This window comes from Bufo bufo, chromosome 10 (assembly GCF_905171765.1).
Source record: "Bufo bufo chromosome 10, aBufBuf1.1, whole genome shotgun sequence".
Lineage (NCBI taxonomy): Eukaryota > Metazoa > Chordata > Amphibia > Anura > Bufonidae > Bufo > Bufo bufo.
The window spans coordinates 16662424-16689049 of NC_053398.1; the positions used below are offsets into that span (position 1 = coordinate 16662424).

A 26626-nucleotide genomic window follows, 5' to 3' on the forward strand; every position below is an offset into this window, starting at 1 on the left:
TCGCTATGGCAACAGGAACACATTCGTTAGCTCATATCAAGGCTTGGTACTTGGTCGGAGGGGGGGCTTGGGAAGCTGGAGGTAGTCAGGCGGCGGCAATTAATGGCATTTGGGGTAATTACTCAAGAGCGCGGCGTCCAAGAGTAACGAGACTTGAAATCAATTCTCTGTAACGTGGCGGTAAACGCATCACAAGACTCCGGACCATGAGACTTTCTACATTATCAGATGTCTTAAAACGTATCATGCGGGGGAAATGTCGCCATTCGTAGCTGCGCCCCATAACCGGAACTGCCATCAAACACCCCCCCCCCCCCCCCCAAAAACCAAGACCAGCCTAGAGCAACACCATAGCGCTCCCCATACCCAAAACAGAGAATGCCATATAGCCCCCCCCCCAATACCAGAGATCACCATGGTGTCCCCATCAACACCGACGACCATACTGCCCACCATAACTGAAATCGCCATAGTGCTTCCGTAAAGGAGACCGCCATAATGGCCCGCTAGCCAAGACGACATAGCGTCTTGCATTATAGAGACCGCCGAGGCACCCCCAAAATCAAGACCGCCATAGCGTTCTGCATTATAGACTGCCACAATGTCTCCCGTAGCGCCACTACACGTGTCTGCACTCGGAGTGCTGTGACAAGATGGCGGCACTTTGCGCCACTGCGGTGTGAATGAGGCCTAATTCCTGCCGCGCTCTCTACAGATGTGACCGTTTCCAGCCTCCGGCCATCAACAATAGACTCGGCAGCAAATCCCAGCCAGAGTGGGGGGGGGAAGGGGGGGGGGAGGGGGTGCTAATGTATATCACATATAGGAATCTATAATTCATGGATTCCCAGCCCCCGCACTGGCAGGTAGAAAGGATAACCTACTTTCAATACAGAATATGGAGCGTCTTTATCCCAGCGTTTCATATACCTAGAGGGGGAACAGTCTGTCTGTGGTTCTTCTCCACCAGCTGCACTACAACTTCCAGCAAGCCTTCAAGCCGGATGTGAGGACTATACAGCAGATCCATTAAATCCATTATAAGAGTGACTTCTATCATCACATCGGTCAAGCTCAATGAAAGAAATCGCAGAAGGGCAATGCATTGGGGAATTGCTTTACATGCAACTGCCTGACAAAAAGGTTTTAGATGCTAAAAACCTTATTTGCACCAAATGGGTGCACCGCGGTCCATACCCCGGCTGCCATCGCTGCCCCAAAAACTCAGAGACATGCCACCTCCCATAAATGCATCCTGAGATTTGTAGTTCACCAGCTGCGCAACGCATCCAGCAACCTGTCTGAGTGAGGATATACCAACCAGGTATTAACCCCCCCCCCCCCCCTCTTCTAGCCTAGACCACCAGAGAATAAAATATATGAACTCTCTTCTTCAAACCTAGACCACCAGGGAATATAATATAGACCTGTATTCTACCCTAGACCACCAGGGAATGTAATATAAACCTGTATTCTACCCTAGACCACCAGGAAATATAATCTAAACCTGTATTCTACCCTAGACCACCAGGGAATATAATATAGACCTGTATTCTACCCTAGACCACCAGAAAATAGTATATGAACTCTATTCTTCAAAACTAGACCACCAGGGAAGTGAGCATTACCGTAATCCAGTAATATATTAACTCCCTCTGCTATCCGAGATCACCAAGAAAGGAGCCATAGCCTGTGACCACCAGGGAATATACACGGAATAGCAAATACTCTTCTAGCCTACACCATGCAGAGCAGGAGGATTTACTTTACACCAGGGAATAAACTATTAACCCTCTTCCATCCTAGACCACCAGGGAATATATTACAAATCCCCCTTCTACAGATTCCCCCAAAAGGGATTGGGGGGGGGGGGGGGAATTACTCTACACCAGACAGTAAGATATTAAACCTCTCTTCAGTCCTAGACCATGAAGGAAGGAGCAACTCTAGACAAGGGATGCCCAACCCTATGGCCCTCCAGCTGTTGCAAAACTACAACACTACAACTCCCAGCACGCCTGGACAGCCTACAGCTAGAGTTGTAGTTTTGCGACAGCTGGAGGGCCACAGGTTGGGCATCCCTGCTCTAGACCAACAAAGAATAAAATAATAAACCCTCCACCACCCTAGACCACCCCAGCTGGTGACGTCAACCCCTCAGCTACCTTATTTTCCTGTCGTTTAGGGCTAGTGGGATCCGCAAAACACGGATACCGGAACGGAATGATAGAACAGTCCTATTCTTGTCCGCATTACGGACAAGGATAGAACGTGTTCTATAAATTCTGCAGACGGCACGGAATGGGCGTGCGGACGTGGACGGCACGGAATGGGCGTGCGGACGTGGACGGCACGGAATGGGCGTGCGGACGTGGACGGCACGGAATGGGCGTGCGGACGTGGACGGCACGGAATGGGCGTGCGGACGTGGACGGCACGGAATGGGCGTGCGGACGTGGACGGCGCGGAATGGGCGTGCGGATGTGGACGGCGCGGAATGGGCGTGCGGATGTGGACGGCGCGGAATGGGCGTGCGGATGTGGATGGCACGGAATGGGCGTGCGGATGTGGACAGCACTCCCTGTGCCGTCTGCCTCTTTTGCGGCCCCTATTGAAGTGAACTCGTCCTCATCTGACCCGCCAAAAATGCGTATCGGATACAGACCCAAATCGTGGTCGTGCGCTTGAGCCCTCAGACACACAGGTTGCATTTTCTAGTCTGAACAAATACAGTAAATGCGGAGCAGGACATGAAGTGGGCGCAGGCTCGGCCTTCGTCGGGTGTTCGGCCTCCAGCGATTCATGGGAAGGCGTCATGCAGATTCTCAGCGTTCTAATTACGAGATATTTTCGGCCGGTTTTCATCATGTATCGGCTCCGACAGTTTCCTGCAGGCGACTCATTAGCGCCAAGATGAGATCTGGCTACAAAAAGACAATTCTAAAAATACAGACAAATCTGTCAGCGGCGAGAGAAATGTCCGAACCCTCCCAGACCGGCGAGAGGAAAGGAATGGTTTGTTTCAGGATCTGTGCCATGGAAGATTGATTGAGCAGCTGCCCACCCATGACTGGTTCACCGAGAGCCATCCCGTAACCTTTCGAGTCTGCGAAACAGATCTACAGCTTGGGTTGGCAAAAGCAAATGGCTAAAGGGCACCCCCCTCTACCAGCTGTAAAGCAGGTAAATACTATACCGCCATCGGCAGGACACACCGCGATTAGCTGCAATCATTTGGGGAAACAGACCACTAGTCTACACAGCACCTACAAACTCAATGGGCCATCCATGTTATGCAAGGATAAGGCAGGTTCTGCAAAGGGAGGGCCCCTTAGGCTAAAAGGGGCACCAGTGGGGGGTTCCATTAGGAGAGGCCTCGTGACGGCCTTACATAATAATGAGACCCTTATACATCTGTAGGCAGAGCTCCCCCTAGTGGCAGGCAGAATGGTATCGAAAAGGAAATAAAGAATGTGGTAACAGTAGTTGCTAGAAAATGTAGACGCTGACCAACATGGCCACCAATGTACATGACATACGGACGTGTCACCTACCTTAGTCCTGAAGCGTTGGCTGGCAATGGCGGGTATAAAAGGAAGAAGACGTCATACAGTGTAAATGTGCGGTATTTGCAGTCTGCCACTTACTCTTTTGTGATTATTCCTCGAGGGCCGGAGGGGACAACAATTTTGGGGTCGAAGCCATGGGTGTCCAAGATGTGCCGAGCAGCCGGACTTATGCGGACCCTGAAATTAAGAAGACGTGTGCAATTAATAAGAACGAGATGCGGCCGGTACACGTGGGTCACTTTGTGCCGCGCCGTTCCCTTTTTGACGCGTTAAAGGGGCCATTACACTTTCATTTAAGCTGATCGCCTAAGCAGATTAGTATCACGGCCGGGGCTGCGTAGTAATTACCAGAGCGTCTACACAGTTACCAGAGTACTCCTCGTCTCTCACCTCCATTTGGAATAGTTATTCCGTTTAGTGACAAGAAGCAGAGATCTTGAAAATAGTAAGAATTCCAACACAAAGTGTAAAAAAAAAAAAAACCCATTGAAGGGCTATGTGCCATAGAAGTGAATGGAGCAGGGGACATGCATGCGTGACGGTTACTCTACTGATTTGGGGAACATGGCTCCGGTTCTGGTGACTGGCAAAGGGCCGAATGCTGGGGACACGTGGACGTAATGGGACGACCCCTTTACAGGGATTGGCCAGCTTTTAATAAGTGCTGGCCTATACTCAGGATTGGGCATCACTAGTGGATCAGCATAAGGGCCCATTCAGACGACTGTAGTGTTTTGCGGATCCGCTGTGCGTTCTGCAATATGCGGACCGCACATAGCCAGCACTGTCCAGACAAGAATAGGACATGCTTTATCTTTTTTTTGCAGGGCCGCAGGACGGACCCACACGTGGCGCTGTCCGCATCTTTTGCAGCACCATTGAAATGAGTGGGTCATACGGCCGTGTGAATGGGCCCCAAGTCTGACACCCCCTCACCCATGGCAATCAGCGGTTCGGCACCGGAACGACAAAGCTTCAACTGTGTAGCGGAGGGAGCTCGTTACTACAGCGCTGATTCCACTGAGGTCAAAGGGAGCAGCGCTGCAGTGACAAGAACTACACAGCTGATGGCTGATCGGGAGGGCCCCCGCCGATCAGCTAGTCAGGGTGTGCCCCATCACTCAGTAAAAGCTGGACAACCCCCTTTAAAGGGGCCGTCCAGGTTTATAAAAAGATGGCTGTTTTCTTTCAAAAACGGCACCACCCCTGTCCATGGGTTTTTGTCGGGTATTGCGGTTCGTCTCCATTAGAGCCGTTGGGGCAGAGCTGCAATACCGCACACAACCTGTGGACGGGGGTGGTGCTGTTTTTGGAAGAAAGCAGCCATGTTTTTCTATTCTTGGATAACCCCTTTAAGTAGGGGATAGGCCGAAGTAAAGATGGGAAACCTTCAGTAAGTGTCAGCTCTCCTGACGGGAATACTTTAGTAAATACTCTCATTGTTCTGTTTCTCTATTATTCCTCTGGGAAATTGATTAATAAATTTACATCTGCAAAATACTATACCCCTGGCCACAAGGGAGCGTCTGTATACACTCTAATACTAATTTCAAGAGGAATAACGGAGGAACAGCAAAACACATTGTTCTTTAAAAATGCTCCAGAATTGTCATTTAAAGGGGAATGCACATATTTGCCAATTACAAGAAATCACGGCCTGAAATGGCTGATAACAGGGAATAATAGACTGATCATACGCACGGCACATTATTACAGTCAAGCTGTATCGGGGTCCATACATTTCTACATGAAGTGGAGTAGTCAATCCCTCCCTGCGAGTTGTCGGAGCCCGTGAATTAATATCATGTACATGGCTGCGGTCTGATGTGATAAAGCACCCGGGTAAAGAGACACCACCAGTGCTGAATGGATGGCAGCCACGGGCAGCGGCGCCGGGAATGACCTTTTCTGCGTGATTTTCGCGTCGGCTCGTCTTTTCGGCTGCGGGGTTGCCCGGGGCTAGCACGACTCTGCGCACGGAGCATAATGAAGTACATGGCAGCTGGACGCACGTCATTAGAGACGCACGCTCCATCCCGAGCGGCTGGCTCAGGGCCGCAATTAAAATAAGCACTTGTGATTCTCACCCATCTAGGCAAAATGACACGGTGCAGACATGAGAGCGGCACGGAAAAATCTCAAGACGCCGGGGAATACGGAGATCACCAGAAAATAAAACGCAGGATTAAAAAGCTGCACACAGATTTTGTCATTTTGCTCTACTTAAAGGGGTTGTCCGCTTTTTACTATTGATGACCTATCCTCAGGAGAGATCGTCACTATGAGATCGGCAGGGGGAGGGTCTGAATCCTGGCACCCCCGCCGATCAGCTGTTTAAAGAGAAAGCGGCGCTATGCTCTGTTTACCTGCTTGCAGTTGCAGTGGTGAGCAGGAGTAATTACAAGTATGGCGCCCCCATTAACCTCTATAAGACGGCTCAATCGAGTACTACAGAGCCATCACATAGAGGTGAATGGGGGCGCCAGACTTGTAATAACACTGCTCACTACTGAGCAGAGCAGGCAGCGCTCGTACAAGCGCTAAACAGCGGATCGGCAGGGACGCTGGGAGTCAGACCCCCCGCCGATCTGATATGGATGACCTATCCTGAGGATAGATCATCAATAGCAAAAAGGGGTTGTCCAGGATTAGAAAAACATGGCTGCTTTCCTCCAAAAACAGCACCACCCTTTGTCCACAGGTTGTGAACGGTATTGCAGCTCTGCCCCCTTGACTCAGAAGGAGCTGAGCTGCAACGCCAAACAACCAATAGACAGGGGTTGTACTGTTTTTGGAAGAAAGGACCCATGTTTTTTTCTAATCCTGGACAACCCCTTTTAAAGGAACAATAATAATAGAAACGCCACCAGCTCTCCCTCCACACATTGATCCTAATTTGTCCCATATTGCAATTAAAACTGAAAAATATATCCTCTCTCATTGTGTACTCGGAGCTCAGTCAAGTCCCCCTCCTCCTCATCACGGATCTGTGTCTGGCTGTGCCAGCAGTCGCCCTCCACGTCTTAGGCTACTTTCACATTAGCATTTTTTGTGGATCCGTCATGGATCTGAAAAAACGCTTCCGTTACAATAATACAACCGCATGCATCCGTCATGAACGGATCCGGTTGTATTATGTCTTCTATAGCCATGACGGATCCGTCATGAACACCACTGAAAGTCAATGGGGGGGGGGGGGGGGGGGACGGATCCGTTTTCTATTGTGTCAGAGAAAACGGATCCAGCACCATTGACTTACATTGTGTGTCAGGACGGATCCGACTTGCTCCGCGCCACCTCGCGGACAGAAAAGCGCTGCTTGCATCGTTTTTCTGTCCGCGATGGGCACGCATACCAAACGGAACGGAATGCATTCTGGTTCTCTCCATTTCGTTCAGTTCAGTTTTGTCCCCGTTGACAATGAATGGGGGCAAAACGGAAGCGTTTTCATCCGCTTTTGAGATCCTATGACGGATCTCAATAGCGGAATTGGAAACACCAGTGTGAAAATACATCATACCATGTACACATACTACACCATATACACATAATAAATCATACCGCTATAATACATTGTACCATATTCACATAATACACCATATACGCATAATAAATCAGTTCAGGAGACTTACCCAAGTTTTCCGGGCTGGGCCGGGCCCTTCTGTGGTGTTACGGTCACGTCAGCCGTGGCGGTGGTCGCGGCACTTAGAGGAGGAGGGGTCTGAACACTTGGGATCTCTACCTGCGACCAGTCCTGTCCTTCATCCACCATTAGAGCGATCAAGGATCCAAGTCGTATGTTCCTGCTGCCTTCCTGAATCTGCCAGAAAAGAATCACAGACATGAGGATTTACTGAGGAACCCATGTGATTGGGGTTGTCTCATAAAGCACCTGTCTGTGTGCCCTATTGGGGACATCGTACAGGTTGGTCCCCAGCTCGGGACTCCCCTCAAGGAGCCAAAACTGAAAGCCGATCCCGCTCTGGTGAACTTGAGCCATCCTTGTATTACATGGCCGTCCATTGAATACGACATTTCCCCTGCATCGGCCGCTGCACTGAAAAAGCCTAGAAGGGCGTGGTTCCCCCGTCCAATCTGGCTGCTTGTTTGGGGTCCCAAGAGCCAATTCTGGAAGTGACTACTCCCCACGAAAAATATTTATAGTGTTCAAACCAGCGCCTGGATCTAAATACTTTTGTAATTGCATGTCATTAAAAATTTAGCATAGCCACTGAGCTATTCAATAAAATGTTTCTGTATAGCGCCACCTGCTGTTTGTTCTCTTTCTTATTTCTCTGTCCAATTCACTGAAGCAGTCACACATACTTAGTCCCATCCTTCAACTACTGTTAGAAGCTGTGACAGTTACAGGGAGACGGCTGCAGCATAAAGTACAGGCCCCCCGAGCTGTGATAGAGAGAGCTGCAGCAGAAAGGACACTCCTTCCTGAGCTGTGATAGGGAGAGAGCTGCAGCAGAAAGGACATGCCCCCTGAGCTGTGATAGAGAGAGAGCTGCAGCAGAAAGGACACGCCCCATGAGCTGTGATAGGCAGAGAGCTGCGTCTGAAAGGACACGCCCCCTGAGCTGTGATAGGGAGAGAACTGCAGCAGAAAGGACACGCCCCCTGAGCTGTGATAGGGAGAGAGCTGCAGCAGAAAGGACACTCCTTCCTGAGCTGTGATAGGGAGAGAACTGCAGCAGAAAGGACACGCCCCCTGAGCTGTGATAGGGAGAGAGCTGCAGCAGAAAGGACACGCCCCTGAGCTGTGATAGGGAGAGAGCTGCAGCAGAAAGGGCACACTGCCTTAAGTAAATCTAGTAGATCAATTGTAGTAATTAACAGGGAGATCCCTGGAGCCATTTATTTATTATACTCAACTTATATTGCGCTGACATATTCCGCAGCGCTTTACAGACATTAGCATCACGCTGTCCCCCAATGGGGCTCACAATCTAAGTTCCCTATCAGTCTGTCTTTGGGGTGTGGGAGGAAACCGGAGAACATGGAGGAAACCCAGGCAAACACGGGGAGAACATACAGACTCCATGCAGATGTTGTCCTTGGTTGGATTCGACCCACGTGAAGTAAAGGGCTGGTTCTAGCTTTGTTTGCTTCACGACGCATATGATGTCTGGTTCCCATGTTTACATTAATCCTGGGATAACCCCTTTAAGAGCTCTTTCTGCAACAGCTGAAAAAAGGGAACCCCCTCTATGATGTCTATATGCCTGAGAAATTAGGACAAACCCTCTAAACCAGGCATCCTCAACCTCCTCGAGTCAGTTTACTGCGCAAATCTGTACTAGTTCCGTCCTGTGTGACCATCCCAGTATCACAGCGGAGACGCAATACTCGGAGCTGTAAGATCCATCCGCTTTACTGGGCACCCAATTATTTTTATTTTTTATTTTTTTTATTATTATTTTTTCAATTTGATCCATTCCTCAACTGTCCTGTGAATCAAAGCACAAATTCTATGAATCCTGACCGAATATCGGAGGCGCTCGTCATCTGACAAGATAACCTCCAACATTTCAGCTGGAGAAATGAGGCTTTTTCTAACTCTTGATACAAAAATACTTGTTCCCTCCCCGACTAGAAATATAATTCTGAATGGAAAAGATTTATCCAAATATTGTAAAAGAGGAAAAAGCGGGGGGCGTGCCGGATGACAGCCCGCACCGCTGGATCTGGAGCCTCTTAATGCCTAAAATACAAAGCTTGTCCAAATGAAATGATAGGTTTTCCTAGTAAAGTCCCTCGTTTGACACACTTCCCGCTGGGTAATCACAGATTTGCTCGTCGGTTGCATTGCTGCAGATGACAAAGTGATCAGCATTCAGACGTCACTCATGTCCCCCTCCAACCAGCAAGGCCTCTCGTGGAGCTGGCCCAGCCATTATTACATGGTCACCCATTCATTTAAACGGCTGCGTGCAATACCACACTTCACCTGCAGAGGCCGCTGCAGGGAAAACAAGCATCTGGCAGCAGCTTTCTATGGTTGCCCGTACACATCAGATGAACAGTTATTTAGTAGACATATGTGGCAGTAAAATCGTGGGTTTACCACACCCATCGTATATGGGGGGGGGGGGGAAGCGATTTGACCACAACCATCACATGACCAACAGTCGCCACGAAGCCCTTAGTCTAAGGCTTAGGATGAATGTGGCTGGAATTTTCCGAAAATCCACAGTCCCTGTAACGAACCTGTCGCAAAACCAGCTCGAGTCACATCCAGATTCAGTTGTTGATTTGCAGCCGATTTCATCCGATGTATTGCAAGTCCGCGCCAAAACGAGCATGATGCAGACTTTGGGATTTTCCATCAGACGACCCCACTGAACGTGACTTTCCACCACATTTAGTCTTCTTCATTGTACTACACTGCCGGACTGACCTTCATCCATGTTTTATGGAAGTCCTGACACGGTGGGTGTTTGGATGGATGGTCCAGCCCGGTTTCCACTGTCTGGTAGCAGCCGGCGCTCGGTTTCTGTACCGGGTCATTTGTTTGTCATGGGGGACAAAACCTCCACCAAGTAGTGACCATGGACCAATCAATAGTCAGCAGCGTCATCATGTGACCTTCATGGTACCGATTTGGTTCGCTTGGAATCTTATTGGATGTGGTATCTGCAGTTCTGGACATATGGAAAAACTAGAGAGAAGAGCAGAGAGCGAGAGAAAGAGAGAGAAAAGAGCAGAGAGCGAGAGAAAGAGAGAGATAAGAGCAGAGAGCGAGAGAAAGAGAGAAATAAGAGCAGAGAGCGAGAGAAAGAGAGAGATAAGAGCAGAGAGCGAGAGAAAGAGAGAGATAAGAGCAGAGAGCGAGAGAAAGAGAGAGATAAGAGCAGAGAGCGAGAGAAAGAGAGAAAGAGAGAGATAAAAGCAGAGAGCGAGAGAAAGAGATAAGAGCAGAGAGAGAGAGAGAAAGAGAGCGAGAGAAAGAGATAAGAGCAGAGAGAGAGAAAGAGAGAGAGAGAAAGAGATAAGAGCAGAGAGAGAGATAAGAGCAGAGAGAGAGAGAGATAAGAGCAGAGAGCGAGAGAAAGAGAGAGATAAGAGCAGAGAGCGAGAGAAAGAGAGAGATAAGAGCAGAGAGCGAGAGAAAGAGAGAGATAAGAGCAGAGAGCGAGAGAAAGAGATAAGAGCAGAGAGAGAGAGAGAAAGAGAGCGAGAGAAAGAGATAAGAGCAGAGAGAGAGAGAGAGAGAGAGAGAGAGAGATAAGAGCAGAGAGAGAGAGAGAGAGAGAGAGAGATAAGAGCAGAGAGAGAGAGATAAGAGCAGAGAGAGAGAGAGATAAGAGCAGAGAGAGAGAGATAAGAGCAGAGAGAGAGAGATAAGAGCAGAGAGAGAGAGATAAGAGCAGAGAGAGAGAGAGATAAGAGCAGAGAGCGAGAGAAAGAGAGAGAGAGATAAGAGCAGAGAGCGAGAGAGAGATAACAGAGAGAGAGAGAGAAGAGAGCGATAGAAAGAGAGCGATAAGAACAGAGAGAGATAAGAGCAGAGAGAGATAAGAGCAGAGAGAGAGAGAGAGAGAGAGAAAGAGAGATAACAGAGAGATAAGAGCAGAGAGCAAGAGAAAGAGAGAGAAGAGCAGAGAGCGAGAGAAAGAGAGAGATAAGAGCAGAGAGCGAGAGAAAGAGAGAGATAAGAGCAGAGAGCGAGAGAAAGAGAGAGATAAGAGCAGAGAGCGAGAGAAAGAGAGAGATAAGAGCAGAGAGCGAGAGAAAGAGAGAGATAAGAGCAGAGAGCGAGAGAAAGAGAGAGATAAGAGCAGAGAGCGAGAGAAAGAGAGAGAAGAGCAGAGAGCGAGAGAAAGAGAGATAAGAGCAGAGAGCAAGAGAAAGAGAGAGATAAGAACAGAGAGAAAGAGAAAGAGATAAGAGCGAGAGAGAGATAACACAGAGATAAGAGCAGAGAGCGAGAGAAAGAGAGAGATAAGAGCAGAGAGCGAGAGAAAGAGAGAGATAAGAGCAGAGAGCGAGAGAAAGAGAGAGATAAGAACAGAGAGAGAGAGAAGAGAGATAAGAGCAAAGAGCGAGAGAAAGAAAGAGAAAGAGATAAGAACAGAGAGAGAGAAATAACAGAGAGATAACAGAGAGAGAGAGAGAGAGAGAGAAGAGCAGAGAGCGAGAGAGAATAACAGAGAAAAAGAGAGAGAGAGAACAGAGAGAGAGAGAGCAGAGAGCGAGAGAGAATAACAGAGAAAAAAAGAGAGAGAGAAAGAGATAAGAACAGAGAGAGAGAGAGAGAGAGAAAGAAAGAGATAAGAACAGAGAGAGAGAGAGAGAGAGAGAAAAAGAAAGAGATAAGAACAGAGAGGACCTCTACAAAAATATTCCAGAGGAGGCTCTAACTGTAGAACAAAAAGACATCATCAAAAGACTAAATGACATGGAGGAAAAAATTAAGGACTTCCAGAACCCCCTAGATGTACCGATTACACCACAAGAAATTGGGGAGAAAATCCAAAACCTGCAAACCAAAAAATGCAGTGGGATGGATGGAATCCTGCCGGAGATGATTAAACACGGCTCCCCAGAGGTACTGCTGTAATGTGTAAACTGTTCAATCTGGTCCTGAGTGCTGGTTACTACCCTACAGTATGGAACCAAGGCCTCATAACACCCATCCATAAGAGTGGAGACCAGTATGATCCATCTAACTACAGGGGGATATGTGTCAGCAGCACACTAGGGAAACTATTCAACAGTATCCTCAACAAACGGATCCTCAACTTCCTGACACAATGTCCTCAGCAGAAGTCAGGCGGGGTTCATGCCAAACCATCGCACTACAGACCACATCTACACCCTGCACAGCCTCATCAAGAACCATGTCCCCTATACAAAACATGGGAAGATATTCGCCTGCTTTGTGGACTTTAAGAAGGCATTTGACTCAGTGTGGCACCCAGGCCTGTTCCTCAAACTATTGGAGAGCGGAATAGGAGGGAAAACATACGACGTCATCAAGAGTTCATACACTGAGAACAGCTGCAGCGTAAAGGTGAATGGGAAAAGAACTGAACACTTCCGGCAGGCCCGAGGAGTCAGACAGGGCTGCAGCCTAAGTCCAACCCTCTTCAACATCTACATCAATGGACTGGCGGCAGCTCTAGAATCCTCCCCAGCACCAGGACTGACCCTACATGACACCGAGGTGAAGTTCCTACTGTATGCGGATGACCTCCTACTTCTGTCACCAACAGAGAAAGGCCTACAAGACAGCCTGGAAGTTCTGGAGAAATACAGCGCCACATGGGCACTACCAATCAACTCGAGCAAAACAAAAACCATGGTGTTCCAAAAGAAAAATACAAAACAAACAAAGAGCCCTTCCTTCACAATAAACAACTGCACTGTGGATGAAACTAACAGCGACACATACCTCGGCCTAGACATCACCCAATCAGGAAGCTTCAAGCCAGCCATAGAGGCACTAAAAGACAAGGCATGCAGAGCCTACTATGCCATCAGGAGACGGCTGTACCACCTAAAACCATCCGTGAGAGTCTGGCTCAAAATATTTGATAGCGTCATCGCCCCAATTCTTCTTTATGGCAGTGAAGTTTGGGGTCCTGTCACCTACCCAGACCAATCCAAATGGGACCCCAGCACAACAGAAATATTCCATCTGGAATTTTGCACCAAGTCCATCGGAGCACCTCCAACAGTGCTTGCCGGTCCGAGTTGGGCAGATTTCCCTTACTTCTCGCAGTACAGAAGAGGGCGCTATCATACTGGGACCACCTACAAACCAGCAGTCCCAACTCCTACCACCATAAAGCCTTACTGGACAGTAAGAACCAGTCCAAGCCGTGTGGCCTGCAACAACTTATCAACACCTTGTCTCCCCAAAACTCTCAACAATGCGGCCTGACAAAATCTCAAATAAAAATCATAATTTATAACTCCAAAGTAAAACATGTTGGGGAATGGAGATACGAAATAACAAACTCCAAAAAACTATTGATTTACCAGTCACTGCAGAGAGACTACAAACTGGCCCCGTACCTGGAGGGGCTACAAGACCCCAAAGACAGACAGACAATGAGCGCCCACAGCCTGGAGATGGAATTAGGGCGGCACAGACAAACCTACAAGCCCAGGGAGAGGAGACTGTGCCAGCAATGTGACCAGCGGGTCCCGGAGGATGAGGAACACTTCCTGCTACATTGCCCCAAGCACTCATCAGTGAGGGACACTCACTTCCAGAGACTCTCCGCTCTCATCCCGGACTTCAATTCTACAGAAGAGAAGAGGAAACTCCAAATTCTACTGGGAGAAGAGGAGCCAATGGTGAAGAGAGCTGCCAAATATGTGACAGCGTGTCACAGACTGAGAGGGACATGAGAAACGGAGGACTTCCACAGACTTATGTCCATTCCCCTTTATATCACCCCCTTCCCCTTCTCCTATGCAAACTCAACTGCTTTGGCAATGCCAACATGTATCTGGTCCTGCCAATAAAGCTTATTTGAATTGAATTGAATTTGAATTGAAAATTGAATTGATAAAGAGACAGAGCGCCAGAGAGATAACAGAGCGACACAAATAACAGAAAGAGAGAGCAAGTAAGATAAGAGAGAGAGCGATAGCTAGAGAGATAAGAGCCAGAGAGATAGCAGAGAAAGAGAGAGAGAGAAAGAGATAGCTAGAGAGATAAGAGACAGAGAGAAAGCCATACAGATGAGAGATAGAGAGAGATGGCAAACCAGAAAGATGGGAAAGAGAGTGCGAGCCAGAGAGATAAGAGACAGTGAGCAGAGTCATAAGAGACAAAGACCATGAGGGAGTCAGCCAGAGTCATAAGAGACAGAGAGCAAAAGAGAGCGAGCCAGATAGATGAGAAAGAGCTAGAGAGAGCAATGCTAAAATGTACTTGGTCCTGCCAATAAAGCTTATTTTGAATTTGAATTTGAGCGCCAGAGAGATAAGAGACAGAGATAGCGAGAGAGATAAGAGCCAGAGAGAGGAGATAGAGAGCGAGAGAGACAGAAAGATGAAATGGAGAGCTAGAGAGAAAGAGAGAGAGAGAAAGACAGAGATAGCGAGAGAGATGACAGACAGACAGAGAGGACAAAAAAGAGTGAGCCAGAGATGAGAGATAGACAGGTATAGCAAATGAGAGTGAGCCAGAGAGATATGAGAGACAGACAGACAGACAGCCCTGTGCACTGTCCATGTGACGCTCTCAGGAGATCTGCTAATGCTCGATGACAGGACTCGGTGATGACACGAGGACACGGAGCCCGACCACTGATCCTTCTTACAGAAGTCAGAGACCGATCAGCGTCACGGGTCTCTGGATCAGAGCTCACGGCCGCGGTTTTGTTCTGCATCTCAATGGGGCTGCAAAAGTTGCGGACAGCTCACCGTTTTGCAGCCAAGGATAGGACTGTTCTATAGAGGGCAGGACGTACAGTTCAGGAAAATGTGGAACGCACGCGGCCGGTATCCGTGTTTTTCAGATGCACGAGCCCCTAATTAGAATGAGACGTTAACATCTGCATTGTAAAAACAGAAAGAACACAAGACTCATTCAGCCTCGTCTATGAAAAACAAACACCATTTTTTGATTTGAACGCCGACCCCCCGTGATACAATGGTCACCGACATCACCTCCTGGATAAAGCACAGTCGTCCGTTACAGGCCAGGAAGCGTAGGGGTGCGGCCCTTGGGGGTGACCGACTCCGGCGCTGCAGCGGTCGTCAGCGAGCTCACGCAGGATGAGACTATTGATCGCTCCAAGAGATCTGATGAATAGCTGCTATCGACCCACTGACACAACTTCTCCCGAGCCGACCGGCAGTAACCCGAGCCGACCGGCTGCACTCGGCAGGGCCCCTATCAATTACACCCAGAAACCTTAAAATGCTGGAGTAAAAGGATATGAAAGGGAATGGATGCTGAGGTTTGAAGAGGATCCATCCCGGGAGACAGGCCGTCCTGCTAGGATCCGGAAATAACTGCGTGGATGCAGAGATGTAGCGGTGGGATCACCTACATGGAGAGAGGATTCGCCCACTAACCCCTGCCCACAGTGGGGCACATCGCTGTCATGGAGAAGGATCTCTTGCTCATTAACCTCCCCCCTAGAAGCCATAGCGGAGAACTGCAGCAAAGAACGGTTCTCGCTTGGTAAAGATGGCAATATCTGCTGGGCACGGCCGACAGCCATTCCTAGGGACCTTCCATACACATGCACACCGAGCTCGGCCAGGTGTGCATGTGCTTGGAATGGGGTTCTCAACATGTCCGACCTGTCAGGACAGTAGGCTATGTTCACACATGATGGACCCAATTGACTTAAAGGGGTCGTCTCACTTCAGCAAATAGCATTTATCAGGTAGAGCAAGTGAATACCAGGCAATTACTAATGAATTGTTACTATCCATATTGCTTCCTTTGCTGGCTGGATTCATTTTTCCATCACATTATACACGGCTCGTAGCCATGGTTACGACCACCCTGCAATCCATCGGTGGTGGTCATACTTGCACACTATAGGAAAAAGCACCGGCCTGTGTGCGGTGCCATGATCCCGGCGCATTTCCCTATAGTGTGCATGCACGGACAACGCTGATGGATTGCAGGGCGGTCGTAACCATGGAAACAAGCCATGTATAATGTAATGGAAAAATGAATCCGGCCAGCAAAGGAAGCAATATGGACAATCACAATACATTAGTAAGTGCCTTGTATTAACTTCATCTACATAAAAAAAATGCCATTTGCTTTACATTGGATCTGTGGGGTTTCGATGCCTTGGATGAAAATGCAGACAAAGCCTTTGAAGGTGATTTAGTCTCAACGAAAATCATCTCATCTAAAGTGTGTGGCCTCCTCAATCCTGTCTTGTACGCCTGTGTGACAGGTCACGACAGTTTAATTCCTTTTAGGTCATTTCCACCTTCTTGACCAGTTCTGTCAGCCAAAGTTTCAAAATGCAGCAACTATGCAAAATATTTTCATAAAAAATCTTGCGTCTCCATGGTTGCAGACTACAAACAGATAGTCTGTAGTCTGACCCTTCAGTCACACTCCCTTACTCCTGCCCCCACACTTCATGCTTCTGTATGAATCTGATGCCGCAACCTGGCAATACTTTAAGACGAGTTAATACCTCATAATAGGGTGCGGAGGCACCGTATGGCGACTCGAGGAGGTACACAACCCTGCGGCGTACATGGAGCCTTGTCCGCAGCAGGTCGTTACTTACTACAGTACAGGAACCCTTGTGAAGCGCTAAGCTTTGTATGTGCTAGAACCGTCAATGAGACGTCAGGTCTATTCACACAATTATATTTTCTGATAACTTACACAAAAGAGAAGAAAACATCATAAACTCAAGCGGGGAAAAAAAGATTTAAAAAAAAAAAGGATAAAATAGCTGTTGTCACTTTGTGGAGGTGTCGGAAATAACATAATTTGTGCGTTCTTCCGTTCATGAAGATGTAGTAACCCGTTGTTGGCCAAGGTTTTGCTGCGCTCGTACGTTTTATGTATAAAATCTGAAGGCGAAAACTCTAAAACTAGTGTTCTGATAATTAGCACGGGATTGATGCAGATTATTGGAAGGTGGGATCTCTAGATCATCAGGTGTCGGTTTAAAGGGCATCTGTCAGCAGTTTTGTCCCTATAACGCCGGCTGACCTGTTACATGTGCACTTGGCAGCTGAAGACATCTGTGTTGGTCCCATGTTCATATGTGTCCACAACATTGCTGAGAAAAGTGATGTTTTAATATATGCAAATGAGCCTCTAGGAGCAACGGGGGCGTTACCATTACACCTAGAGGCTCTGCTCTCTCTGCAACTGCCGTCCCCTCTGCACTTTGATTGACAGGACCAGGCAGGAGTGATCATGTTTACACTGCCCGGCCCTGTCAATCAAAGTGCAGAGGGGACAGCAGTTGCAGAGAGAGCTGAGCCTCTAGGTGTAATGGTAACGCCCCCGTTGCTCCTAGAGGCTCATTTGCATATAATAAAGCATAATTTTTCTCAGCAATGCGGGCACATATGAACATGGGACCAACACAGACGCCTTCAGCTGCCAAGCTCACAGGTAACAGGTCATAGGTTTTCTGGGAGTAAAATATTGAAGGACTGTCCTCAGGAAAGGTCATTAATATCTGATCGGTGGGACACTGCTGCTAGGAGGTCGCTGTGCTCTGGTGAGTGCTGCAGCCTCTTTCAAGGCCAAGTGATGACACAACGCTCATCGGTCACGTGGCCTAGGCGCAGCTCAGTCCCAGCCAAGTGAATGGTTCCGGGCTGCAATGCCAAGAACAGCCACTATACAATGTGCGGCGCTGTGCTTGGTATGTTATGAGGAGGCTGCAGCTTTCACACCACAGTCTTTTTACACAGCTGATCTGTGGAGGTGGTGGGTGTCGGACCCCCACGATCAGATATTGATGACCTATCCTGAGGGCAGCTCAATATTCTGCTCCCAGAAAGCACCTTTAATGGAACTTTACTGTATGCATACAGCTTTACAACCTTTCATGTAGTTTAGATGAAGTCTAAAATCGCATAGAATTGATGGAAATCCATTTAAAGGGGTTGTACAGTTTAGAAAACCCATTTCTTTACACCCTATCAGGGTATTCTGAGTCTATTCGGGATTCCCATCCTTTGGCCAGAGGGGACACAAGGTAGAATGAGCGTCTCTGGCTCTGGAGGACTTGTCCTTCATTATACAGACAACCTACTGATTTGAATGGACAATGTGTAATACTTCCTTTGTCCTGCGGGAGTGCTGTAGGCAAACTGAACACTTGCTGTCTGGTTCCGCCACAGATGATAGATTATCGCTAGGGGTCCAAGCACAGGAGTATTGTGTGATCATCTTATTGTCAAGAGACCCTTCTAACGAGTAAGGATTGTCCAAATCGGAGAACCCCTTTAAGCACCACCACGAACTGCAATGAATCAAGCAAATAATTTTTTTCCCCTATACAGCAGATCCAGACAACGCATAATTATGCGGCAGAGGAATAACATCCACAAAAACAGAATAAAATGAGCCATTGAGCGCACGCAGCAGCTTAAATAATAGAAATACATCTGCGAACTGCACTGAAAAGCACAAAACACTTCAATATCGAGGTCTACGTCAGCTCGGAGGTATAGAAATATTGCAGCAGCTGGGATCTGGATTACCAGTAACCCCTTAGGAGCCTGTTCAGAATGGAATGAAGCTTCTTTGGTGCACTGCTGAGGCCAATCACTGGTCTGAGCAGTGCACCAATGAGGTCAGCGATTGGCTGCAGCGGCCAAGCGTTGTCGACGGGATGTCACCGCCTACGGCCAGGTAAACTGAGCCTAGTTGGGAGAACCAAAAGTGGTGGAGGAGGATCTGTCCGGTAAGTAATGGACAACACAAGCGGATCACCAACATTCTTCTAAAGCAGTGATGGCTAACCTCCGGCACTCCAGCTGGGATGAAACTACAACTCCCAGCATGCTCCATTCATTTCTATGGAGTTCTGAGAACAGGCAAGCGAGTGTGCATCTTGGGAGGTTAGCCATCACAGTTCTAGAGTGTATAGCCATCTTAAAGGGGTTCTTCAGGATTTATCATCTGATGACTCATCCCAAGGATCGGTTAACACCCTTGAAGCAAGACAGGAGATGCGACGCACCCCAAGAGCGCCACAGACCCCGCACTGTGCTTATTAGCAGGGGTCCCGGGGGGTGGGATCCCCACTGTCCAAACAGTAACAGCCCAACATAAGGAAAATCTCTTTATTATGGGAAGACCTCTTTAACACAAGACCAACAAAGATGGAGGGGAAGAAGAGTGCAAGAAACCTGTATGGAGGTAAGTGACTGTGAGAAGGCTGCCTACGGTTACAACTTCTCCAGTTATGGTGGGAAGAGCAGCTCTGGAGAACAAACTGCCGCTCGACAATGGACCTTTGACAGCTTCACTATTTGGACAGAGACGTACTGGATCCCGGATTGTAATTCACAATAGGAAATCGTCCGAAGTGGCGGCTCCATTTACTGCAGCGAGCGGCTACAGAAGATTTAATTATTTAATAAGGGGCATGCATTTTTAAACGGTTCCTACAGAAGACGGATGGTCGGATCGGCGGCACAATATGAAGAAATGTCACGGTGACGGCGGAGCGAACCCAGTAAGATCTGTAGCTTTCATTACAGGGACATGAATTATAAAAACAGAGGAACCGCGCATTAAAGAGAGGACGTCTGTGTAAAGCCGCCAGATAAATCCCATAGCCTGTCTGCTTATAACAGAGGAAATATTATTCCCCTCATACCCAGGGCCCCTGTATTATACTGCCTGGCCACTAGGGGACGTAACATGCCTTTCTTACATCCACCCGCCAACAAGTCTAGCATGGTATGTTATGGGCTCAATGAGAAAGGTCTCTCTTTTACAGAATCTGGAGAAGCAAAAAGGGGTCCCCCAATTAAAACCGCCATTTATTAGTCAGAGCTACAAACAGCATGTCTTCCTCGGGGCACCCAGAAAGCTCCTGCATTATACACGCCGCCCATTCATTTGGGATGGGAGCTGCGCCGTCCTTCAGTTCCCCTGTAGGGGCGCTGCAAGGGAATGAACTAGACACAGAATGCCTCGCTGGAATCGATGGAGGCTTCAGCAGTAGACACCTGGTGGTCGGCATCTTATTAGGAGACCTTCACAAAAGGATTGTCCACTGCAGGCAATGACCCAACATGCCTAGGACAGATAGAAAGAGGGAGGGACCGACGGACGGAACGAAGGAGGGAATAAACGGACTGAGGGAGGAAGGGACCGACGGAAGGAGGGAGGGACCAACGGAAGGAACGAAGGAGGGAATAAAAGGACCGAGGGAGGGAGGGACCAATGGAAGGAGGGAACGAACGACGGAGGGACCAACGGAAGGAATAAAGGAGGGGATGGAGGGACCAACGGAAGGAACAAAGGAGGGAATAAAAGGACCAACGGAGAGAGGGACTGACGGAAGGAATAAAAGGACCAACAAAGAGAGGGAGGGACCGACGGAAGGAGGGAGGGAACGACTGAGGGACCAACGGAAGGAACGAAGGAGGGAATAAACGAAACAACAAAGGGAGGGAGGGACCAACGGAAGGAGGGAGGGACCGACTGAGGGACCAACGGAAGGAATAAAGGAGGGGATGGAGGGACCAACGAAAGGAACAAAGGAGGGAATAAAAAGGACCAACGGAGAGAGGGACCGACGGAAGGAGGGAGGGAACGACGGAGGGACCAACGGAAGGAATAAAGGAGGGGATGGAAGGACCAACAAAAGGAACAAAGGAGGGAATAAAAAGGACCAACGGAGAGAGGGACTGACGGAAGTTATAAAAGGAACAACAAAGGGAGGGAGGGACCGACGGAGGGACCAACGGAAGGAACAAAGGAGGGAATAAAAGGACCAACGGAGAGAGGGACCGACGGAAGGAGGGAGGGAACGACGGAGGGACCAACGGAAGGAATAAAAGGACCAATGGAGGGAGGGAGGGACCACTGGAAGGAGGGAGGGAGCGACGGAGGGACCAACGGAAGGAACAAAGGAGGGAATAAAAGGACCAACGGAGAGAGGGACCGACGTAAGGAGGAAGGGAACGACGGAGGGACCAACGGAAGGAATAAAAGGACCAATGGAGGGACCACTGGAAGGAGGGAGGGAGCGACGGAGGGACCAACGGAAGGAACAAAGGAGGGAATAAAAGGACCAACTGAGGGAGGGACCGACAGAAGGAATAAAAGGACCAACAAAGGGAGGGAGGGACCGACGGAAGGAGGGAGGGAACGACGGAGGGACCAACGGAAGGAACGAAGGAGGGAATAAAAGGACCAACAGAGGGAGGGACTGAAAGAAAATCAGAGGGACAGAGGCACCAATGGATGAAGGGAGGGAGAAACGGATGGGTGGATAGACAAGCGGAGTGAAAAAAAGATGGATAAACAAATTGAGGGTAGAAAGGATAGACTGACGGACAGAAGCAAGAATAAATTAACTGAAGCATGGATAAACAGAAGGAAGAGTAGACGGACATAAAGACAGAATGATAAGTTGATAGATGGAATGATAAACCACAGGTTGTCCTGTGAATTTTACTGTAGTAATAATAGAAGATAATAACAGTCCATGAGTCGGTATAATGGATGCCTCCTCCCTGTCCTTCTCCTTTAAGATCAGATATGGACATATTTTTCCTAGCTTCCATTTACAGCTCGGCTTACACCCTGGGTGGGCGCACACCGCGCCAATGTTAAGCCTTTATACTAAATATTTCATCAGGTGTCAAACAACAGGACGAGTGCCTCCCATCCCAGGAGGACGTCAGGATTCCCAGTGTCAATACCGGGCAAGGACATGGAGGTCACATGAAGTGAGGGAGTGAGGATGCCTGACACCGCTCCACACAGCGCAGGGACAGGTACGTCCTCATGAATAATTAACTTCTCTCCTTAAAGATCTGCTTTCCATCCAATCAAAAACATCAGTTTCTATACTCGCCCCTCTCCTCCCCCCACACACAGTGCACCCCAGAGCCTCCTTATGTTCATCTTATTATGTGAGGAGGAGGATGGTTGGAGAAGGTGCCATACATCGAGCCAGCAGCGCCGCTGTACCGCATACCTACTCCCAGAAAACCTTTTTAAAGGGATTTTCCAGAATCAGAAAAACATGTCTGCTTTCTAATAAAAACAGCGCCACGCCTGTCCAGAGGTCGTGTGCGATATCGCTGCTCAGTCCCATTCACTTCAGTGGAGCAGTGCTGCAACCTATGGACGGGTGTGCTGCCATTTCTGGAACAAAGAGGCGTAACTACCGCGTACAGCTGTGCGCTGTCTGAAATATGAAGAGAGGCGGGCAGACAAAAACCGCCACGTGCAGCGGTATTTGTCCATCCGCCTTTTGGCATATTTGCCGTCCCCATTATAGAACAGCCTGCCGGAACGAGCAACGCCAGTGTGAAACAGGCCTAACAAGTCGATGGAAACAAAGGGGGTCATTTACTAATCTGAAATGCACCTAAAATTAGGCGTATTTCAGGAGCAGATGGCTGCGCAATCGTTAGTTGTGCCGCTATCGGCGACTTTTCCCCTCTCACGCCAGGTCTAAAATTGTGGAAAACGGTCTAAATGCAAGATAGTAGGAAACGGTCTTAGAATTAGAAGTGGCGCTGGATACGCCAAAGTTACGGAGAGGCCTGTGCCTCCGTTACTTTGGCGGATCCACCACTAGCTATAGGCGTCTAAAACGACCGTCCTAATAAATGTGCCCCAAATCTCATATAAGGTGGGGATGAAAAAAATAAAAATGCAAATGGTGACATATTACATACGGCACATCGCCGCCATAAAAAAAAATAAAAAATACAACCCAATTCCTGGCAGCCCCTCTGTGTCCCGTTACAATGTGGATTATAAAGCTTTGTTTTGTATTGCGGTACGCAGCTCATTACGCATTCCTCCCCGCTTTGGCTGGACAATATATCACCATGTTCCTCATGCCTTGAAGGCGTTAAGATGCTTAGGGCCGGCGGCGTCGATAGTATTGAGCTGGCTCGTGTGTGCAGAATGGGATTTGAATAGTCCTATACTATGCAGAACGGGGCATTATGTGGATAAGAGGACGCTAGACGTAAGCGGAGCCGAGACGCTCCTGACACCGGTCACAGGGCGTCAGCGTGTCACTAGGCAGAAAGCACCAGCCACGTAATCGGCATGGAAGCCCCGAGTCCATCAGCAATGGTATTTTACATTATTACCTTTGTCTGCGCTCTGACCAGAATATTAGATCTCAGATGTGCGACTGTGCGATGTCTGGAAGCTGCATTTCAAGCCTTGAGGGCTATTGTGATGTAGCAGAGCTAACTCGGTGGTGCTCAGAGATATCACGCTCACGGCAAACAAAGAGAAAGGTCAAAGGCAGCCAAGGCTCAAACCTAGCCATTAAAGGGGGGTTCCTATCTTGCTGCTTGGGTCCCCTCACGCAGCAAAAGTCAACAGAAGGCACCTACCAAATGCACCGCTTCATTGGAAGCGCCTTCCTTCCCAGGTTCTGCTTCCTCTTCTCCCACCATGTGTACTGCTCGTTCTTGGGGGGATACGGCCACCACTGCGCTCTTCCGGCAGCGGCCGCGCTTGCGCAGTGAGATGAAGTCCTCCACTTACTGCTGTGGCCGAAATATCCACGTATGCGCAGCAGCTGCAGTCACACTGCTCTGCACCATGCGCAGCTAGGATAGGTCAGAGTGGCTTTCACAGGCAAGCGGCGTTATGATGTCATCACAGCGATGCTTGCCTGGGCTTTCAGGCAAATAGAATGGATTTGCCCACTGAAATTGAAGACCGGAGGTGCACAAAGCAGATGGGACAAGCCCTTTACATGAGATAACCGTCGGCCATCTTTCTTCATCCCACCAGCTTGGCCAAGTGTGCAAGTGTCGTGAATGGGAGAAGGAAGAAAACTACTGCAAGACTCCTCCGGTGGGAAGGTTATTAAACCGAGAACAAAAGGATCAAGCATGTTGAAAATCAACATGCCCGACCCTTTTCTCCGCCAACATCCGCCAACATGCTCGTCCACATTTTATAGTCGGCCGATCCCACCGAAATCACCCGCACAGATCTAATGCGTATGGCCAGCTTTAGCCACATCCTCTGGCAATATAACGTGTTGGGGCATGGCAGAAAGTCTTATTGTTGGGGGGATGTCTCTTGAATCCTTTGTCATTCCATGATAAGCGTCGAAAATGTGACATGCGGCTGCTTATCCACAGCCAAACCAAGTTAATTGGGGGGGGGGGGGGGTACCTTATTCAGAGAACACTCTGCAAACAGTGAGGCTATACAGAGCATCTCTACTCTGGAAGATCTGGCAAAGGATAGCACAAGAATTTAAAGGGGTTGTCTCACTTCAGGAAACAGCATTGATCACTTCCTGATGTATTGTGATTGTCCGTATTGCTTCCTTCGCTGGCTAGATTCATTTTTCCATTATATTATAGACTGCTAAATCCATGGTTGCGACCACCCTGCAATCCATCAGCGGTGGACATGCTTGTACACTAAAAAACAAAAAAAAGGAAGGAAAAAGCACCGTCCCATGTGCGCTCCCATGGTCCCGGCCACCAGAGAGGACGGCGCTTTTTCCTATACTGTGCAAGCACGACCACCGCTGATGGTTGTAACCATAACGTGATGAAAAAAATGAATCCAGCCAGCAAAGGAGGCAATATGGATAATCACAATAAATGCTATTTGCTAAAGTGAGACAGCCCCTTTAATGTACACTGTGTAATGCTTCACTTCTCCTGTGGTGGCGCTGCAGGTAAATTAAACGCTTGCTACCAGGTTTCTCTGCAGATTAGAGCTGATCGCTGGGACGGGAAACCAAGTGACCTGCGAATTTTCAGGGGACTCTTCTAATAAAAAGCTGTAGGGGGACTCTTACCATAATTTTAGCTAGAACTCCATCATCACTAGATTCCATAGTGACCACGGCCTTATCGGTCTCGATCTCGCACAGGGCATCTCCTGCGTTCACCGTCTCACCTGCCGAAGAACAGGTACATACCAATATTAATGTGACAGCATAATAACGAAGGTAAACAGCAGCTACGCAGGTCGTCACCCAGCCTGCTGATCTCAGGAAGACTGGTCAACCATCTAATGTGTATCGGGGCCTACGACTCCCCCCCCCCATGCCCGCAGATGCCAAGGGAGAGAAGGACTGGGCACTTTGAATTTAACTGCTCTTTCCATTTGCTCTCTACTCACCCAGAATACATGCATGCTCGACACGAGCATGCATGTGGTGGGAGGAGTCAGGAGAGATGGCGGTCCTCGGATCCTTTTATTTTCCAGGGAGATAAGCAGCCGCCAGAGGTGTCTGGGAGCAGCTTTCTCCTCTCTTCCCACTGAAAACATAAGAACACTCGGCATAACGAGCTTGTATGTGGACAGGTTGAGAGAGGTCGCCGCCGGGCTATGGGGAATAGAATAGATTTTCTTGTGCAACTACGTCCTTTGTCATTTCCGCATCTCTCGATTTTTGGCCTTTGTGTAGAACACGAACCTGACTGCAAAGGGTTAAAATGTACTCAGAAAAAAAAAAATCTGGCAAAACAAGAGCATCCTGATTGCTTTATGTTACAGCGCCCCCTGCTGGGTGTTCACAGATTCACACATGCTTTATCTGTCAGTCAGGTCACTATACGATTGCTGTGGTTTTACATGGGACTGCAGGTTAATCCAAAGGATTACTGTAACTGATAAGTGACGAGAGAAATGGAAAATCTGGAGGAAGTGTTACTTCTAGCAAACACCCATTAAATACCTTGTGTTCTGGGGTACAATGGCACCAGCACCAACCTGAATATCAGATTTTTTTGCAAGGGGCTCTGCAACTTTGCGTCCATAGGGACAAACTGGATTCTGCCAGGAGTCATAGTAAGGCCTCATGCACACGACCCTTGTTTTGGTCCGCATCCGAGCCGCAAAAACTTCAATGGGGGCCGCAAAAGATGCGGACAACACTGAGTATCCGCTACCGCTGCTCCGTTCCATGGTCCGCAAAAAAAAATAACCTGTCCTATTCTTGTCCATTTTGCGGACCAGAATAGGGAGTTTTATCAATGGCTGTCTGTGCCGTTCCGCAAATTGCGGAACGCACACGGACGCAATCTGTGTTTCGCGGATCCGCAATTTGCAGACCGCAAAACACACAACGGTTGTGTGCATGAGGCCTAATGATGTCATTTCATCTCAAAATGCAGGCGACTCTGCGTCAAGCGAGATCCATAAAAACATTAAAGGGGTCGTCCGGACTGTAAACATTAAAGGGCTTCTCCGAGAGGTCATCATTATCTGATTGGTGGGGGTCCGACACCCGGGACCCCCTCCGATCAGCTGTTTGAGAAGTCTGCAGCCCTCGCTGTAGCGCCGCGGCCTTCTCTCAGCTTTCCCTAGGCCCGTGACAAAACATTTATCGGTCAAGTGACCTACGTGCAGCTCAGCCCCCTAGAAGTGAATGGGGCCGAGC

The 26626-nt window shown here is 48.7% G+C and overlaps 1 protein-coding gene across 1 annotated transcript in view; it reads right to left on the reverse strand.

Annotated features, from left to right (window-relative positions):
* The window catches only part of PDHX (pyruvate dehydrogenase complex component X), a 73044-nt gene that overhangs the window by 33284 nt on the left and 13134 nt on the right, over positions 1 to 26626 (reverse strand). Inside the window, exons 3-5 of the mRNA XM_040409725.1 lie at positions 25037 to 25137; positions 7202 to 7389; positions 3648 to 3746 (exon numbers count right to left, since the gene is read on the reverse strand). Of these exons, the coding sequence (XP_040265659.1) occupies positions 3648 to 3746; positions 7202 to 7389; positions 25037 to 25137 (388 nt within the window). The remainder of the gene's footprint in view (positions 1 to 3647; positions 3747 to 7201; positions 7390 to 25036; positions 25138 to 26626) is intronic.